The sequence below is a fragment of the Rhinoderma darwinii genome, chromosome 2 (genome assembly GCF_050947455.1).
Source record: "Rhinoderma darwinii isolate aRhiDar2 chromosome 2, aRhiDar2.hap1, whole genome shotgun sequence".
In the NCBI taxonomy this organism is placed as follows: domain Eukaryota; kingdom Metazoa; phylum Chordata; class Amphibia; order Anura; family Rhinodermatidae; genus Rhinoderma; species Rhinoderma darwinii.
This window is the reverse complement of record NC_134688.1, coordinates 336,666,041-336,686,863: the sequence shown is the minus strand read 5'-3', so window position 1 is coordinate 336,686,863 and position 20,823 is coordinate 336,666,041. Positions and strand designations below refer to the sequence as shown.

Here is a 20,823-nt window from a genome sequence, read left to right as displayed (position 1 = left end):
CCGGATGGAGAAAAAAGGGTAAAGTGAACGACTCTAATCAGTGAAAACATCAACTAAGTTAGCGGGGGAAAGCTACAAGCGGAGCTGTGATTGGTGAGTCACTCCTAGAACACTGCACGATGCACAGGCAATGATTTCATAATGTGTCCGTAAAAATTGTGGTATGTCCGTGAATTTTAGCTCAGTTGTCTAGAAACTTCTGAAGTGGAGGTTGGCAACCCTGACCCCCACAATACACTTTATGCGCTGCACCACCACATCATGTTATATGATTAGCAGCCCCACAATACCTTTTATACGCTGCACGACCACATCATGATGTATGAATAGCACCCCCACAATACACTTTATGTACTGTACCACCACATCATGCTGTATGAATAGCACCCACACAATACACTTTATATACTGTACCATCACATCATTCTGTATGAATAGCACCCCCACAATACACTTTGAATACTGCACCACCACATCATGCTGTATAAATAGCACCCCCACAATACACTTTATATACTGCACCACCACATCATGCTATATGAATAGAACTTCTATAATACACTTTATATACTGCACCAACACATCATGCTGTATAAATAGCACCCCCACGATAAAACCTCAATTACAAAATAATTAAATCATACTAAACCCCCCAAAGATCGCTGTGTTGCGCTGTGTGCATCACAATAAGGGTATGTTCACAAGCTGAGCCAAAAACGTCTGAAAATACGGAGCGGCGTTTTTCGCGCCGTTTTGCCGCCGTTTTTTCGGCCGTTTTTGGAGCAGTTTTCAATAGAGTCTATGAGAAAACGGCTCCAAAAACGTCCCAAGAAGTGTCCTGCACTTCTTTTGAGGAGACTGTAATTTTACGCGTCGTCTTTTGACAGCTGTCAAATGACGCAGCGTAAATTACAGGTCGTCAGCACAGTACGTCGGCAAACCCATTCAAATGAATGGGCAGATGTTTGCCGACGTATTGTAGCCCTATTTTCAGACGTAAAACGAGGCATAATACGCCTCGTTTACGTCTGAAAATAGGTCGTGTGAGCCCAGCCTAATGAAGATCAATGTAGCAGCTTTGCGACCCAAAATTTGCTGGGACATTTGAGGGTTGCAACTTGCAACTTGCCCGCATTCACTTACATTACTGTGACACATGCAGCGTGACAAAGTGATCTTTGGACCTGAAACCTATGTCACGGCTAAAGTCGCCGTGTAGCCCTATCCTTGAGCTGGATATTATAAAATAGTAACAAAACTTAAAAAGTGAGTGTACCCCCAAATCCCTATATATTTTCTGAAAGCAGACAACTTGAAAATTGCAGTTGTCTTGACGTGCTGTTGCCAGTCATGTCCACCTTCACGTAACTTTGTCACAAACAGGAATTACTTGTCCAAAAAATGTATTATAACATATATTTGCGCCTAAAACTCACATACCACCAGAGGTTTACAAAAAACAATGTCAAAATTATAGATCACGATGTTCAAAGTTCATATATGCAGTACCACCAACATTTACATCAACAATAGCTTGTGCTCCTAAAAACTTGGAAACAGAGGCCATGAAATATTTTGCCATCAAACACAAATGTGTAAAATAAAATATACTGCACACGGCAAGAAGTTTCTCTATTCGTGTCTCTGACTACACTTCTTGGATTTTCCTACTGCTAGATAGACTATGTATTCTGTAGCTAAACCCCGAACAGTCAGGCCCCATTCACACGACCGTTTTTTGAACAGCCGTCACACGGCCGCAGTAGGAACAATAGACCCCAAATGGGCCGTCAAAAAATGGTGCATGCCCTATTTTCGGCCGACCTCCCGGCCGCATGGCTCCCCTAGAAGTCCATGGGGCCGTGTAAAGCACGGCTGTCACTCGGATGTGATCCGAGTGACGGTCGAGCTTTCTGCCGCTCATTCACTCTCTTCTTCTCACAGTGCGAAGTGCATGTGAGGAGGAGGGTATTTTTTTGCTCCCTGTAGGAGCGGGATCCCCAATCCCTCCAGGAGAAATCCCTGACTTCACTGTCCATATATGGACACAGTGACATCAGGGACTTCTGAAGCGGAATCCCCGATGCTGTGGCCGGTGTTTCCGCTCCAGGAGAAGTCCCTGATGTCACTGTCCATATATGGACACAGTGACATCAGGGACTTCTGAAGCAGAATCCCCCGTGCTGTGGACGGTGTATCCTCTGCAGGAGAAGTCCCTGACTTCACTCTCAATATATGGACATTGAAGTCAGGGATTTCTCCTGGAATGATCCCCTACAGTGGCGCTATCTACAGAAAGGTAGGGGGTGCCATCTATGGGGGGGTGCTATGTAAAAGGATGCTGTGTAGAACTACCTACAGGGGGCTGTGTGGCATTAGCTACAGGGGGCTTTGTGGCATTACCTACAGGGGAGCTGTGTGACATTACCTACAGGGGACTGTATGGCATTGCCTACAGGGGGCTGTGTGACATTTATCTACAGGGGGCTGTGTGGCACTACCTACAGGGGGGCTGTGTGGCACTTCCTACAGGGGGCTGTGTGGCACTACCTACAGGGGGGCTGTGTGGAATTACCTACAGGGGGCTGTGTGTCACTACCTACAAGGGGGGCTGTGTGGCACTACCTACAGGTGGCTGTGTGGCATTACCTACAGGGGGCTGTGTGGCACTACCTACAGGGGGGCTGTGTGGCACTACCTACAGGGGGGCTGTGTGGAATTACCTACAGGGGGCTGTGTGTCACTACCTACAAGGGGGGCTGTGTGGCACTACCTACAGGTGGCTGTGTGGCATTACCTACAGGGGGCTGTGTGGCACTACCTACAGGGGGGCTGTGTGGCACTACCTACAGGGGGCTGTGTGGCATTACCTACAGGGGGTGTGGCACTACCTACAGGGGGACTGTGGCAGTATCTACAGAGGGCAGTGTGTGTCAATATCTACAGAGGGAAGTGCGTGGCAAAAAATTTACAAATGAAATTCATCCATTTTAAAACGGGCAGGGAAAAAAACGGATGAATAGCCCCATTCGGGGTCTATTGCTCCTACTGCGGCCGTGCAATGGCCGCTTTTTGAACGGCCGTCACACGGCCGGGAAACCCTATCGTGTGCATAAAGGCTCAGACTACCCATTTTGCCTTCTATCTTGGTATTTGTAGTCTTAGGCCTCATTTACACGAACGTAATATACGCGCGTGCGACGCGCGTGGTTTGCACGCATGTCGTACGCACCTATATTAGTCAATGGGGCAGTTTAGACGATGCGTGAATTATGCTCAGCGCGTGTGCGCAGAAAAAAACTCACGACATGTTCTATAATCGTGCGTTTTTCGCGCACTCACGCACCCATTGAAGTCAATGGGTGCGTGAAAACCACGCATGCCGCACGGAAGCACTTCCGTGCGAACTGCGTGATTCGCGCAAGAGCTGTCAAACTCCTGAATGTAAACAGAAAAGCACCACGTGCTTTTCTGTTTACAAACATCCAAACGGAGTGTCAAATTCGAGATGAGCGCACCGAACTTCACCGGGTTCGGCCAAACTCGTTTTGACTGAAACCGGTAAAAAATGTTCGGGTACGCGACGTCAGGAGACAGTCACTGTCCACGGTGCTGAAAGCGTTAAACTGGTTCAGCACCATGGACAGTGACTTCCGCTCCGAAAATCCATGAACCTGTAAAAAAAAAAAGACGTTCTGACTTACCGATAACTCTGGTCCGACCTCCCGGGATGACAGTTTAGTCCAAGTGACAGCTGCAGCCAATCACAGGCCAAGCACAGGCTGCAGCCAATCACAGGCTGCAGCGGTCTCATGGACTGCGGCGTCATCCTGGGAGGTGGGGCCGGATGACAAGAGAGGGACGCGTCACCAAGGCAACGGCCGGGAGCCCGGACTGGGGGAAGCAGGAAGTTCTTGGTAAGTATGAAAGTCTTTTTTTATTCACAGGTTGGTGTATATTGTGTTCGGCATTCACTGTCGAGGGTGCTGAAAGAGTTACTGCCGATCAGTTAGCTCTTTCAGCACCTTGGACAGTGACGGGCGTCGACTAGCCTCATCTCTATGATGGCGGCTGCGTGAAAATCACGCAGCCGCGCATCATACACGGATGACACACGGAGCTGCCAAGTGCCTTTTGCGCGCGCAAAACGCAGCGTTTTTTGCGCGCGCAAAACGCACACGCTCGTGTAAATGAGGCCTTACTCACAGTTTTGATCCTTGGCCGGCTTCTGACTATTCTTCTGTCTCATCCCCTGGTTTGAAATTTTCCTGGTGATGACCTCTTAATTCATATACAACGCAGATTATGTGCGGCATTGATGCGGACAGTGTCTGCAGAAATACGCCACGTCTGGCCATGCCCTTAGGCTATTTGCACTTGAATTAGTAATTTTCTGTCAGATTTCCATCAGCTATCTGCAGATTTACAGAATAGCATAGCATGATGTGCTATTCTATCCAGTAAAACAAAAACGACCATAGTAGACAGTAACCTGGCGGACCCATTTTAAGTCAATGTGAGTAAAGAAAAATGCGGATTGGCTGCTTGAAGGAAATTTATAATGTTAGGGGGTGCATTCACTTTTTAAGATGTGTAATCTCGTATTTCGTAGGTTGCTAATTTTTTTTAAATCTCCAGCCTAAAATCAGATCTTTGGTCTCTTCAATTCTGTTGATTTTATGAATATATGTGTTTGTAGACAAAAGCATATACAGTGAAGGAAATAAGTATTTGATCCCTTGTTGATTTTGTAAGTTTGCCCACTGTCAAAGACATGAACAGTCTAGAATTTTTAGGCTAGGTTAATTTTACCAGTGAGAGATAGATTATATAAAAAAAAAAAAAGAAAATCACATAGTCAAAATTATATATATTTATTTGCATTGTGCACAGAGAAATAAGTATTTGATCCCTTTGGCAAACAAGACTTAATACTTGGTGGCAAAACCCTTGTTGGCAAGCACAGCAGTCAGACATTTTTTGTAGTTGATGATGAGGTTTGCACACATGTTAGATGGAATTTTGGCCCACTCCTCTTTGCAGATCATCTGTAAATCATTAAGATTTCGAGGCTGTCGCTTGGCAACTCGGATCTTCAGCTCCCTCCATAAGTTTTCGATGGGATTAAGGTCTGGAGACTGGCTAGACCACTGCATGACCTTAATGTGCTTCTTCTTGAGCCACTCCTTTGTTGCCTTGGCTGTATGTTTCAGGTCATTGTCGTGCTGGAAGACCCTGCCACGAGCCATTTTTAATGTCCTGGTGGAGGGAAGGAGGTTGTCACTCAGAATCATCCAGATGTTCATTTGCAAACTTCAGACGGGCCTGTACATGTGCCTTCTTGAGCAGGGGGACCTTGCGGGCACTGCAGGATTTTAATCCATTACGGCGTAATGTGTTACCAATGGTTTTCTTGGTGACTGTGGTCCCAGCTGCCTTGAGATCATTAACAAGTTCCCCCCGTGTAGTTTTTCGGCTGAGCTCTCACCTTCCTCAGGATCAAGGATACCCCACAAGCTGAGATTTTGCATGGAGCCCCAGATCGATGTCAATTGACAGTCATTTTGTATGTCTTCCATTTTCTTACTATTGCACCAACAGTTGTCTCCTTCTCACCCAGCGTCTTACTTATGGTTTTAAAGCCCATTCCAGCCTTGTGCAGGTCTATGATCTTGTCCCTGACATCCTTAGAAAGCTCTTTGGTCTTGACCATGTTGTAGAGGTTAGAGTCAGACTGATTAATTGAGTCTGTGGACAGGAGTCTTTTATACAGGTGACCATGTAAGACAGCTGTCTTTAATGCAGGCACCAAGTTGATTTGGAGCGTATAACTGGTCTGGAGGAGGCTGAACTCTTAATGGTTGGTAGGGGATCAAATACTTATTTCTCTGTGCACAATGCAAATAAATATATATAATTTTGACTATGTGATTTTCTTTATTTTTTTTTTATATAATCTATCTCTCACTGGTAAAATTAACCTAGCCTAAAAATTCTAGACTGTTCATGACTTTGACAGTGGGCATACTTACAAAATCAGCAAGGGATCAAATACTTATTTCCTCCACTGTATGCATAAGTAAAATGCATACGTATGATCTCTGCAGATATTTAACTTTTATTTTTAGGATGTATTTTGCATATATTTTTCTGCTTGGGTCACACTTTTACCCACAAGTATAATTTTTTAAAATTAAATATTGCTCTTAAACACAAAATTGCATGACGGTTCCTGTGTGCATAAAGTGCTGAGTGGCTTTTTGACAATATGGCAGGTGTCTACTTTCAGAAAATACATAGGTAGTTTTTTTTGTATAGGTCAAAAGTGTGAAAATTGTTCTGGCTTTTAGAGGTGCAAAAAGTCCAAAAATCCTGACAGCACAAGGGTTAAAGTCATTAGTCTCTGTCATGCGACAGATCCGGCGCGTCCGTTTTTTTTTTTCTGCTACGCTATTCCTGCTATGAAACAGAATAACGAAAATTGTAGTGCAGATGGAAACAGAGCCTTACAATTGCATTTTTTTTGCTGCTAAATTATACCCATCTGTTCATTCTTTCTCTCAGAATAAAAGGTACAATCAATTGTATTGGAAACATTTGACGCTGCCGTCAATCAGTGCTTTATTATTTGAATTATTTAAAATAACACCTTTTTTCCAGTAAACTTTATTTATATATAACAATAGTACAAAGTGGGTCCTTGGCTTGCAAAATAGGAGTGTTTCATATTTACAATAGGTACACAATAATATATTAAAATAATAACAAAACTTTTTTTGTCTCCGAACATTTTTAAATAATTAAAACTTTCTTACATTTTTTTTTCACAACAACTGTAAAAACGACAGAAAAGAAGCGAGGCAGACATAAAAAAAAAAGAAAACCGGGGTGAAACAAAGACACAATTATCATACAGAAGTGCAGTGGAACTAGAAAGCTGAGCACCCCAACATTCTGCAATCTGATTGGGTGGATTGGTTCATCAGGTGACACGTTGAGAAAGAAATGTATTATTAAAGGGGAAGTAACAGCATTTATAGAATTATTAACCATTCTGATTTTGGCACAATTGAACATTTTATGTTTCCTTCATGTTTTTTTGTCAACTATATTATTCGAACCTGCATATAATTCTAAAAAGGAGATAACACCATTAATAGAACAGACCTACAGATCTTAGTAAACAGACATAAATGGAATATAAACAATACAGTATAACTTTCATTCAACTACCAAAAATACAGTAACTATTTGCTGCACTTTTATAAGTGTTTGGCAAGAAGGCATATGGTTTAACACACTCTGGAAAGCAGGAGACAAAGTGGTTTAGCACAGGCTGAAGTACAGGTCAACACTTGCAAACATCACATATAGACAAAGTCTTTGAATATGTAGGAGGTCAGCAAAGTACTGCCCAGCAATACATTACTGGATCTCCCAGCTCTACATGGGTCTAATGAACAGGTGGTTGAGGGGGCTTTGGTATGCAGGTGGGAAGTTGGCAAGCTGCATTAGAAAGTGGGCATCATAAGTCACATTCTCCTTGTGGTACACGAGTTGTACCCTATACATAAACAAATATATGCTGGCTAAAGCAATTCTTGGAACGTAGTGATGATTTTTGCAAAATTTGAAAGTAAGACTAAGGGATTCCCTGAAACTACTTACAAGCCACACCAACTTTACCACTGTACAAATTAGTAAGTAAGCTAAGGAATGTTGCGACAGATCTACTAAAACCACCAATCAAATTACTAGAGGAAGGTGTTCCAAGAGCAAAAATTATTACACAAAGGTAAAAAATAAATATCTAACGCTATTTCAAGTAATGGCTGCTGTAAACATATTTTCATTAGGAAATGACCTGGTGGGTAATGTGTCAGACAACAATAAACATATGGTAATCTGACTAGCAGATGACCCAAGCGGTAGCTCAACAGAGATGCATCTTCCTCCTGTGGGAAAAGAGTCTTGAAATATTTAAAGAGAAACACAAGAAAGATTGGTGACCATTGACCACTGCAGTGTTTTCTGTAGGGTAAAAGAAAATTTGATGTAATATTTGAAATAATTCTGGATATAAATAATGACCATAATTCAGAGAAGTCTAGTTCTTTATTTCATATAATGCCTTAGCTTTAGAAAGGTCTGCCTGAGCATTTCACTTTATGATTTCAATTGGCCTCACTGTTACCTTGTACATACACTGAGCCGAACCAGCACGCTGAAGCTAAGCTAAGGTCGAAAAAGACGGATCACATTATATTGTGGTCCCATAAGTGCACACATCTGCATATGGAGGTCATTGGTTGTCAAGATTGATAGAAACATCCACAACAATAAACCAGACTGGCTCGTTCTTGCAAATTTTTAAAGGCCATGGTATTGCGCCAATAGGCCAACTTCACTAGTGACGTCCTAGCACGTGTGGCGATAGTTAATAATCCTAAATGGCACAAAGCAGTGACAGTTAAGGGCTCTCCAAAGGGGACTTTCATATTTAAGGTGGAATAATTTCAAATGTATTTCCAGATCATGGCAATTGTTATTGGACTTATCACAATCACATCCTAAACAATATGGCTTTGTGCTTTAAGACATTTTAGCACATGGAAGAACCCTGTCTGGAAAACTGGAGAAAATTGTAAGGTGATGTGAAGTAAACACCAGGCAGTTTCCAGTGTGTTTAGGATAAATGTAAAATATTGCAATAATCTAAAAACACATTTGCATTATAAATTGCAATAAACTGAGCCAGTCCCTATTTTATAACTACTATGTGAGAACTAGGAAGTGAAGGTGTTAAGATATGAAAGGCCTTGAAATCTCTATGACAAAAATACACGGAATTCTGTCTGAACGACAGTCAATGCTTAATACTGCAAAGGGACGTAGAATTAGATATATATAGTATTACTGTAAAGTAATTGTACATGAAACGCAAAAACTGTTTGAAATTACAATACGTTTGGCACAATGTCAGTAACGTTCTACAGTGGTTTTCTTAGCTGCCAAATCTTCAGAGAGGTCATGGAAATGATCATGAAATATTTTGGAATTTTGTAGTCGGTTTTAGAACCATGTTCTCTTTAATTATATGTATCATATATACAAATTCCTACACTACAATAAAATCCTTATGCACATGACCCTTAGTAGTAATGTAAATATTTCCCTAAACCAAAATACTATTTGGGGTAGAATACTGTATGTACAGATGTAATCTTTATCTGGACTATGACAACTTGCTGTAGCGTGATAACATCACTTAAGCTATTGAAAACCATTAAAAAAGTCAAGTTAAAATTTTCTTGCCACTGTGTATTTGACCAGTTATAGGTCAAGTTAAAGATCGCGACATCTGTACACCCATCCCCCAGCATGGAGGAGAATTACTTTAGGGAATAATCGGCATGTTGATATTCCACCCAAAAAAAGGTGCACTTTTAGAAGGAATTATCCTGTAAACAAGATGATGATACATAAAGATAATTGTACAATGTGCAGGCTTCCGTACATACTCAACATTTCTGCATAGTGAATGGCGTATTCCAATGTTTTGTATTAGCCCTGGAGATGTGCTGCTTTTCTGTTCTGAGACTAGGCAATAGGAATGACTTAGTTACTCGTATTACTATTGTTTTTAATTTTATTGGATATGGAGGCTGTTGACTGGAGTAATAGTGGTGTATACCATATTCAATAGAGGTTTGGTAATGCTCTATTTTGTATTGTTCTGTATTGCTACAACTAATGCACATTATAGTAGCTAAGGGCAAGTTTATTCTAAGTGTTTCAATGGATTTCAAAATCTCTATGTTAAAAGCTGTAGGCCATGGTTTTAGTACACAAAAGCAATGAATCTTGGTACAGTTTGATAACATTAAAGGGTCGGTCATTCCACTTGGTTAATGGACACATGCCTCTTGCTTAATAGAGGAATATGCAATTGGATCAGCTGGTGAATTTGGAGTGAGTGACCTTAAGTACAGTTCTTAGTAGGCAGACGATGGGGTGCAAGACTTCTGGTAGATCAGCTGGTAGTGGATACATGTTGCAAAAATCCACCGTTCTCCTATTGTTTTTCAAATCTTGAGTCATCCCTTGAACCAGTGCAAAATATGCCAAGTGTGGCGGCTTAAGAATTTAAATCTATTAAAATTCCCTTTGTGTTTTTCTTTTAGGGATGAAAAATAATGTACTCTTCCCCCATTTTACACCCTTCCCAAAAAAGCAATAAATAATAATAAAAATAGGAGTCTTTTGAAGAGAAAACAAGCTAAACAAACAACCAAACCAACAAACAGAGCAGTTGAGTCTTCTCTAGTTATGCAGTCTCGTAATTTACGTATAACATGCAATCGGCCGCCTGCTGGGCTTGAGGAAACTCTGATGACATCTTCAGGGTCTCAGAAGGAATGATGAGTATGGAGCTGGTTTGGCTTCTCTCCTCATTCTGCGAGGCAATCAACTGTAAGACCTTCTGATGCTTGATGTGATTTTTCACAGTCGGCAGGAATGTCCAGGGAACCCTGCAGCTCTCTGTCATAAGAGTCTTTGCCAGGACTCTGTCCCCTTTCCATGGCTAAAGAGCTTTATTGAAGTTCAGCTGTCAAAACTCATGGCTGTTATCAACTGCTCCACTTTGTAGGCTAAGCGGTGCCGGCGCCCCTGTTCATCCTGCTCCAAGGCTGTAATTAGCTGTAAAAGAGAAGACATAATGTGTTTTATTTACAGTACAGAAACAATAATTATGTCATCTGTAAATCTCTGCAGAAGGATTCTTTTTCTCTCAAAATGTAGTCAGTCTCTTATCGCGTTTTTGATGGCATATTCTATATGTTATTTTTCTGGCGTTTTTTTAAGTCCTAAAGAGTGCTATGGGAAAAAACGCCAGAAAAAAATGCCACACTCAGAGCATGCTGAATAAGCAACAAAAACGCTATGAACCAAAACGCTACTTGTATCAGCGCATTCTATTTTTTAATATAGACATTAATGTAACATCTGGCCGCAATAAAAAAAACGCAGTTAAAAACGCCACGAAAAATGAATAAAAGTGTGTAAATCCTGCCTAAGGCAAGTATCACATTGCCCTAATATGGATGCATTTTCACCTTAATATTGCAGACGTAACACGTGTATTCTAGGGAACTTAACTTAGCTCCAAAAATTCTCCCAAAAAATGTTGAATGAATAATGCAAAAATGCATAATATTCAGTTGGGCAACACTTTGCAATATTATATATCATACGTTGTGTCTGGTACTGCAGTTTAGCACCATTCATGTGGGCTGAGGTGCAATATCACACATAAACCTAGAGTGGCACTGTTTTGAATCTCAAACAACCCTTTCAAGTAAGTTAAAGGGGTTTTCCACTTTCTGACAACTTATGACCTATCCACTGGATAGGTCATGAGTATATGATCGGTGCGTGTCTGAGACCTGGACCCCGCACCGATCCGCCACTCCGGCTGCCTCCGCGCGCCGGACGATTTTGAAGGAAGCAGAAGGCTCCGGTCCAAGAATACTGGCCGAGCTGCAGCTCTGCTCCTATTCAAGTGAATAGGAGCAGAGCTGCAGTTCTGCCGAACGGCTGCTATGCAGTGGTCAGAGCCATCTGCTTCCTGCTCCAACTGCTGCATCCCGTTCCAAACATCCAGTGCACGGAGGCAGCCGGAGTTGCGGATCGGTACGGGGTCTGGATATCGGACACTCACCGATCATATACTGATGACCTATCCTGTGGATATTTGAGAAAGTGGACAACCCCTTTAAATGTATCAAACTCATACATATTGATGAATATTTATAACAGGACATAGTAAAAACCAAATTATTGTACAACCAAGCATGAGTTCATCTGTCATTTCCTCTTGAGCATTTTTATTGCTTAAGAATTTTACATTTATATTAAAAAAAAAAAATTATTTTTACATTTGTATGACTTGCTCACACGGCGTTTATTCAACGTGTTTTTGCTGCGTTTTACGCACCAAAAAAAAAACCTTAAAAAATGCGTAAAAAACGCCTGCTTTAAGCTTCCCATTGACATCAATGGTAAAACGCATAGTAGTGCATACAACGTGTTTTTTTTACGAGCGTGTACGCATCAAAAAATGTAGCATCAGGTCAATTCCTGGCGCTGAAAACGCGCCTAATTCCCATAGTCAATAGGAATCCTAATTACGAGCCCAAAAAAAGGTGACAGAAACGTGTCAAAAAAGGGCCTAAAAAACCCTTGTACTTTATAAAGCGCTTTGCAAAAACGATAGCGTTTTTGACGCATTTACACATAATTTCTTTTTTTTAGCGCCATGTGAACAAAGCCTAAAAATGTCCAGTATATATAGATGAAAATTACAGAATATATTTTGAAAACCTTGCATATCTTGTTACTGCTCCCAGTTATTAATAGTTCATACAATGGCAGATACCATTCAGATTAACAATGTCAATTCCCTCTACATTCCAGTTTCCAAGACTCTTTGTCACTCCTTACCTCCACGGAGTATTTACTGATATACGAGTAGATCTCATTTAGTGCGCTCAGCATATTAAACTCTGATGCGTGCATACGAGATTGCTCTGCGAGGTAGGCGTTCATGTCCTGGTCGCTGATGGCTGGGAGCTTTGCAATATCAGCATAATACCTGTAAAATTCAGACGTGAGCCAGTGATAGAATTTGTTTATTTACTGTCATTCTCACATCTTATTCTCATTATTTAAGTGTTAAAAAAATTCAGCCAATGCAACCAGTTTCTACGTTTACAGATATTAACTTTAGATTCAGCAACTCCCTTCCCAATTTTCTCTCTAGAATTCAATCTAGAGTAAAACTCGAATAAACAGAAAATAATTTCACCCAGTGTATGAAATATCCAGTCACGGCTTCTGCCCACTAACCTCTCCACCCAGTTCTTGTAGTTGGGGATGTCCTTGGCATAAAGCAGTTTGTTGCTGGGAGAATCTTTTCCAAGCCGGTGCTCTGAGGTGGAACAAGAGTCCATAAAGGTCTGAGCCACAACAGACAAGCAGGCATCCGTGATACTGCCTTTATGGATGTCAAAGACGAACTGAGGATTCTTAATGACATTCACCCAAAACCGAAGCGGCAGACTATGAAGAAAAAAGAATGGATAATTTAAGCTTGATATGATTTGACCGCCCTCCCCCACCCATTTTCACAATGAATGTTTTTGCTTGTATTGCTTTAATGTAACCTTTTTACTTTTTCTTAATAATAGACAATCTATTTCTTGAAAATTAACTTACCAGTTACTTTTCCACGTGTGTCGGACATCTGTGTCATAGATACTATGCCTGTCTGCCTGTTCATCCAAGAAGTCAAACATGTACTTAATGGCAAGAGGTAGGGCACTCCCACGGTGCACAGTACTGAACAATGTTTCAAAAAGGTCATCTACAAACTTTTGTAGTGTTCCCTAAAAGTAAGATGAAAAATTACAAATAAGTATTTTATACAGGCCTAAAGTGTAGCTAAACATTTGACAAACTTCTGGCATGTCATAGTGACATGTCAGAAGTTTGGATTGGTGGAGGTCCGAGCACTGAGACCCCCACCAATCGCTAGAACAAAGCAGCTGAAGCGCTCATGTGAGCACTCAGCTGCTTCGTTTCTGTTTGACTTTTTCCGTAAAGCCAATGTATCGGAGTACGCAGTGGCGGATTATCATATGGGCGATTCGGGCGGCCGCCCGGGGCCTGAGGCTCCCAGGGGGCCCATGGCAGCCCGAACCGCACATCATTTTACAAACCTATTCAGCGCGCTAGCGCTGCTACAAGCCGAAGATGAGGAGGGGAGGAGCAGGGAATTTGCCGGGATCCAAGGGTAGGACACGCCTCCCTGACTAGTGCGGGCGCCGCCATTGAGTAACAGAACAACGACGGACGGCTGTTCTGTTACTCCAAAGCTGCAAGAAGAGCCGGGCGGGCGGTCACCGGCGCTGAGGTTAGTTGGCTTATCCTCCTGCCCAACTGGTTCCCGACCGCTGGCTGTATTTTTACGGCCAGCGGTCAGGGACGGGTCCTTAAAACCCGAGCCATAGACTTTCTACGGCTCGGGTTTTAACTTGCTGCCCGCGCGATCGGGCAGCTGAATGTCGGGTCTCCGGCTGTCAGTGACTGCCGGGGACCTTAAGGAGAAGACAGAAGCAGCTATTCTGCTTCTGTCTTCTCCGATGTCTTCTTACACAGCGTTCAATGAACGCTGTGTATAGGAATAGAGACAGCAGCAGCGGCGCTGTCTCTATTCCTCCCGGTGATCATGTGACTGGTCACATGATCGCCGGGTGCCGTTAGTGGCAGACTGTTGCTGGGTCTAACTAGACCCAGCACAGCCCTATTAGTGACAATCGTCACTATGAGAGGGCTGATTTCCCCTGTAACTGGGGCTGCTGTGCAGCTCCAGTTACAGTGGAAAAACATGGTGTAAAAGAAAGAAAAAGTAGATATAAAGTTCCCCAAAGGTATTTTTTGACCTTTGAGGGACAGACCACAGTAATAAAAAAATAATAAAGTAAAGTGCAAAAAAAAATTAATAAATACACATAAAATACCCACCCCAAAAAAAACGTTCCCCCCGCCAATCATTGTTGTAACGCTAGCGCTGACCCAATTACCCTAATATAGACATGTAATATATAAACATTTCCGGTAGACAATGACGATCACAAATAAAAGGTCTATTTTAGGGTAAAACTATGTTATTACCAAAAAAAATAGCTGAAACTTAAAAAAGCTTATTTTTTTACTATTATTTTCAAACTTTATGAATAAAAATTCTAAAATAGCAAAAAAGGTGTGTATAAAAACGATAAAAAACGAAACCTGCATTGTCTACGGAGAAAACGTCGCAAAAATCACGTCGTTTTTATTTATTTTTTATAAAAATGTGTGTTTGGTGCAACTTTGTAATTACGTTTTATTAAAAAATATTTTCACTTTTTTAGATACAGCTGCTTTGTATCCTGTATCCGTCAGGTCAGCAGGACTGACGGGATCAATGAAACGGGCCCTGCGCTAAATTATAATCTTAGATGTGATAGATTTGAGGTGGATCCTGCGTGTCACTGATCCTGTCAGTCCTGCTGACCTGACAGATACAGGATACAAAGCAGCTGTATCTCAAAAAGTGAAAATATTTTTTAATAAAATCAATCAATCACACACATACTAATATATATACATATATATATATATATATATATATATATATGTATATATATATAAAATTATGATATAAAGTTTTTAAATGTGTACATAACCTTGTGGCACTATATACAAGGGGGGGCGCTGTGTGCCACTATATACAAGGGGGAGCGCTGTGTGCCACTATATACAAGGGGGAGCACTGTGTGGCACTATATACAAGGGGAGTGCTGTGTGGCACTATATACAAGGGGGGGGCGCTGTGTGGCACTATATACAAGGGGGAGCACTGTGTGGCACTATATACAAGGGGGGGGCTGTGTAGTGCTATCCACAGTGGTATGTGTGTGGCGCTCTTTATAGGGGGGGGCTTTTTGGTGCTATTTACAAGAGGGGGAGGGCTGTGTGGCGCTCTCTACAGGGGGCTGTATGGCACTATTTATATGGGGCTGTGTGTAACACTCTCTACGGGGGGATGTGTGGTATATAGAGGGGGCTGTGTATGGCGATATCTATGGGGGTGTGTAATATCTACAGGAGCTGTGTGTGGCACTATGTACAGGGGGCTGTGTGTATGTGGTGTTTTACAGTGTGTGGTATTATTATATTCAGGCACGCAGTGTTTGGTGCTATTATATTTAGGGGCACAGTATGTGGCACCATGATAACTTTATTTTCGTTTATAGGTGTGGAAATGTTGGAAAAGTGAGGAGACGTCTGAGTGGCAAATTCTGCAGAAATGAGTCATGGCCGGGAGAAGTCGTCATGAGCGCTGGACCGGATGGAGAAGAAAAGAGGAAAAAAACTACTAGAATCTGAGACGTCGTCACCTGTGAGTCACTAGATTTATAGAGAATCTGTCACCTCTCCTGATATGTTTATTATAGGAATCCTTGTATTTCACAAAAAGTCTTTCTGTAGTCCAGGACTGATAGAAAATTCCCCTTGTCAGGAGGTTGTGTCCCTGCACAGTGTGATACTCTCAGTATGTATGGACACAGCCCTGTGACAAGGGAAATCGTAACACTGTTAATGCTTGCCCAAAAAGTTACGGCGCGGCAGGGCGGCGGTGAGGAATGGGGGCCCAAGTTTGGGTAACAGCCCAGGGCCCATGGTCTATTTAATCCGCCACTGGGAGTACGGGCTCATAGACTTTCTATCCATACATCGATACATTGATTTCTGGAAAAAGCCGAACATACACGAAGCAGCTGAGCGCTCACACGAGCACTTCAGCTGCTTCGTTCTAGAGATTGGCGGGGGTCTCAGTGCTCGGACGCCCACCAATCCAAACTTCTGACATGTCACTATGACATGTCAGAAGTTTGTCAAACCTTTAGCTACACTTTAAATTTAGCTATTTTCATGTTATTTATTAATGTATATATTAAAAGATTGACAGAAAACCCCTTCCGTCTCTCTTATCCTTAAGAACTGACGAATCCTCTTTGCCTCTATTTTTTTCTGTGCTGCCGGGGAAAACTGTCTCTTAAAAGAAGGGACATCATTTTAAAGTCTCCAACACACCATTATGTAAGCAATCTAAAAGCATCATTCGGAATAACTGTTTCAGACTGTCTAACACGTGGTGTCTTCTAAATCTTTTCGGACCCCAACTACAGATTTACACATATGATGGAAAAGGATGCTGGGGTTACATTATGATATACTTAATACATTATGTCGAACTACTCTTGCAATTGTCATTATTAGCCTATGGGTTAAGAGGCCTGACTATGACAGTTCATGCTAGATTAACAAAATTATGCAAAAATGATCAATCAAATTGCAGTTGTACAATTTGTTAGTATGTTCAATCGCATCCTAAGCAACAGCAAAATAAATATGACTACCAGAAATGAAGCCAAGTAAACAGATGTCAGAGAAATAGCCATTTTTATGATACAAAATTTGTGAGGCAAAAAGTTGAGTTTCAAGGTTACCTTGGTTGCTAGCAGCCTTGTCAAGTAGATTTCAGAAACCATCTTGCTTCCCCGGTCACCTTCCTTCTGGTCTCCATGTTCATGATTTTTCACCAGGTGCCAAACTTTAACACCACTCTCGAGATCTGGCGTGATCATAGGGGCACGAGAACGAAGGCTGTCAGGGCTGCCGGTGTAGCGGAATGTGGAGTCTGCAAGAGGGATTATAGAGTAAACTTCAATACACTTTTATTCTACGGAACAAGTTAGTTAAAGGAGTTTTCAGCCACTAAACTGATGGCTTTTCCTCAGGATAGGCCATTAATAGCTCATGGGTCGGGGTCCCACTCCCGGGACCACCTCCTATCAGCTGTTTTGAAGGGGCTGCAGCACTCGTTCAAGCTGTTTTCCCTTAATTTCTTCTTGCTCACTGTGAGTCATCAACACGGATTTAGCGGCGATTCACATTTATTGCAGCCTTCTTCTCCCATTCACTTCAATGGGAAAAAGGCTGCAATACCTGTGAACCGCCGCTAAATGAGTATCGACGATTCACAGTGAGCAAGAAGAAATGAAGAGAAAGCAGCGCTCGTACGAGTGCTGCAGCCCCTTCAAAATAGCTGATCGGCGGGGGTCCCAAAAGTCGGACCCCGACCCATCAGCTATTGATGACCTTTAGTGGCTGCAAAACTCCTTTAATATAATTCTATATATATGTGGGCTAAGTGACAGCAAAATACATATCTGTATTAGACTCCTTTATTAAAAAAAATAATAATAATTTAAATATTGCTCATGGTTTAAATATAACTTAGATCACACATCTGCCTGTGCACTGCAAGGTAGACTGCTTTTTCTCATTGATTTCAGGATGAATTTTTATACCTAGACCTGCTTTGTATGGGTTACGGGTGGAAAGTCAAATGACTTTGGCCTTTAGTCAAATGCTCCAATGTTAATGAACCATAAGTCTCCTTGCAGCTTATCCAAAGAAACAGCAAGAGGCTTAGCACAGCTTAGCAAATAAAGCACTATTTAGCAATAAAAATGCCGTCAAATTAGAAAACGGCAGCGGAGGTTTAATTTTGATTGTCTCTGTTGTCGAGCTGAAGCAGATACAATTATGCTGTGTAAGTAAGTGTGGATGGAAAAAGCATGACATGTTACTGTAGTCACCGCCGGACAGAGAGACTGAGCAGACGCTAGTGTTTCTGTCATGACATGAACATCTCCATGAGCTTGAGACAATGCAGAATCCCTGTTAACATTTCCAATGTCACCATTAATATTGCTGCTAATGTCGGAGACTTAAAGGAGCCAAAAATAAAGCTTTAATGGTGTCTTTTCCTGAGCGCTATGCCTCAAACCACCGATCAGCAGTATTGTTGATTTCCAATAATATGTTGTGATGCTTTTTTTTCCCACTGTAATCATGTTTGCTCCAATTTTCATAATTTACATGTTAATGAATGAGAGAGACAAATGTTACTGATACTGCCGCCTTCGCAGACGGTTAGAGGCTGAAGATTTATGTAGTTTATTCCGTGATCTGCATAAAAACGGCTCGAGTGAATCTTTGCTGAGAACAGTAACCCTATGAGTTCTGGAAAAAGCTGTAGGAATTTTCTCGCTGTTATTTTATATGCTATTTTACCCATTACCCATTATATCCATTTTTATTAAAGTGTCCATCTAATTTTACTATTTGGTTATTTTAATTGTTTATATTTCTCAAAAATGTACGGCATAATTAGAACACATATGTTGCAATGGCAACTCGGTTACAACACTCATGAGGGTAAGAGCTAGTTTGAGACTAGTCTTTATAGACAACTGCATTGTTTTAATCTTCGCACTAGCTTTTACGCATGATGCCCATGTTTTTTATATATAGCGCATGGTATAATTGTAATACAGCAGCTAATCACGTTTCCTAAACAAATGAAAGCGGAGCTCTGATTGGTTGTTATGGGCAACAAGGCCAGTTTTTCTCTTAAACAGTTTTGATAAGGCCCCATGCACACAACCATATTTTCATCTATCCCGAAATACTGTCCGTAAATAGGGGTCCGTATTGCATCTGTATTTAATCCGTCTATAAAGATCCGTAAAAAAAGGGAGGCTGCACATAATGTCACCAACATGTTGCATAGCAATACTTCTGTATATACGGATGCACATCCGTAGCCGTCCGTATTTACCGAAACTCTGATCGACTTCTATGGTCATGTCTGTGCCGTAATTACGGCTAAAAAAAAGGACATGTTCTATAATTTTTTAGCACGGACACCTCTCCATAAATAAAAGGAAAGGTGTCTGTAGCCAATAGAACTGTATGGGTCCGTAATTACAGGCCGTAATTACGGATGCAAAATACAGTCGTGTGCATGGGGCCTTAATGAGGTCAAATATTTGTTTCAGGGTGCAACTTGTAATAATCAAGTGCCCCACAAGGTCCTTCTATCACCTTTACCACTACTCTAGGAACTTTTTATGACATGTATATAAATTGTTGTTCCTTTATCTTCTCTGCCATCTGATCAATAACTTACAACAATTAAAGAAAAACACAATCTAATGTACCGGTAGTTTCACAATAGCTCGAGCGATGTTGGTTGCAGATCCTTGCTATTTAAAGTGTGCTAATCTGCTCGCTGTTTATGAATATATTGATATGCATTTTCATACCGTATCTGCTGATGGAGGTTCTGGATATGCTTGCAGAAGCTGGGATGTTGTATGATGAGGTTTGTTTCGGGACAAGAGCTACTACTGAACGATCAGAGACCTGCAAAAAAATGAATGCAGTCAATAGAAGTGTTTAACTATCCTCTTATGTGAGGTCAAGGAACCAAGGGATCAAGAACATTTCCAATTTCTCAGCTGTTAAACCTAAAACCTAATGACCTTCAGTCATCCAAAATCAACCAAAATAAAAACAATTCCAATAAAAAACAAAACCTGAATGCTATGTAGTTACAGTCACATGTAAAAGCTAATGAAAATGACCCCAATCTTCAGTGATAACTGTGTTTTTTCAAATCTGGGGGTCCAAAGTACGGTAGTGGGGACCTATTGTCCATGTTTGTTCAGAAACAGGACCTTTTTCAAAGTATACTGTGTTCAATTTCGAATCACAGCCAAACTAATGGCCAAATAATATTCACTGTATGTATACCTTATGGCATCTACAGGTTTACTGCTTGGTATGTAAGCAGAGAATACGATAAAGTAGCATCAACTTGCTAATATAGGGTGTATCCTAAAGCAGCGCCGTCCGTACATGCAGGACTGTGTGGTTTAACAAGGGTTCATACCATCGCTCAATAACATTTTGACGTTTGGCTTTGATCTTAACCTTTAATGTTGGAAAGTCTCCCTGTTTGTCGTTTCCGATACAAGTTGGAGTTATTTTTTTTTACAAAACAATAGCATTGCTGTGAGTGATCTTGCGTAGTGAGATAATGTGACTCATTTCCTCACATGAATCCATGTTTATATAAAGAGTGTTTCCATATAACCCAACCCAGAATCCAAACAAGACGTGTTCGGAGATATTTCATGTGAGTGGCTAATCGGGTGTGAGAAACGCTTATTTGATTTTTTTTAAAGAACATTTTAGCCTCTCTCATTTCCAGCCCCATTTTAAAGATGGAGAATGCACCTGATTTAATTAAGGCTGAAGCACAAAGAGAATAAGCAGCTATCATAATGTTATGGACCATAA

At 41.4% G+C, this 20,823-nt stretch overlaps 1 protein-coding gene across 1 annotated transcript in view; it reads right to left on the bottom strand.

Annotated features, from left to right (window-relative positions):
• Positions 1 to 6,664: 6,664 nt before the first annotated feature.
• PLXNA2 (plexin A2) overlaps positions 6,665 to 20,823 on the bottom strand; it is a 307,602-nt gene continuing 293,443 nt past the window's right edge. The window contains exons 27-32 of the mRNA XM_075853680.1: positions 19,785 to 19,884; positions 17,118 to 17,308; positions 13,279 to 13,448; positions 12,910 to 13,122; positions 12,505 to 12,655; positions 6,665 to 10,701 (exon numbers count right to left, since the gene is read on the bottom strand). Coding sequence (XP_075709795.1) covers positions 10,606 to 10,701; positions 12,505 to 12,655; positions 12,910 to 13,122; positions 13,279 to 13,448; positions 17,118 to 17,308; positions 19,785 to 19,884 — 921 coding nt within the window. The 3' untranslated portion in view covers positions 6,665 to 10,605. The remainder of the gene's footprint in view (positions 10,702 to 12,504; positions 12,656 to 12,909; positions 13,123 to 13,278; positions 13,449 to 17,117; positions 17,309 to 19,784; positions 19,885 to 20,823) is intronic.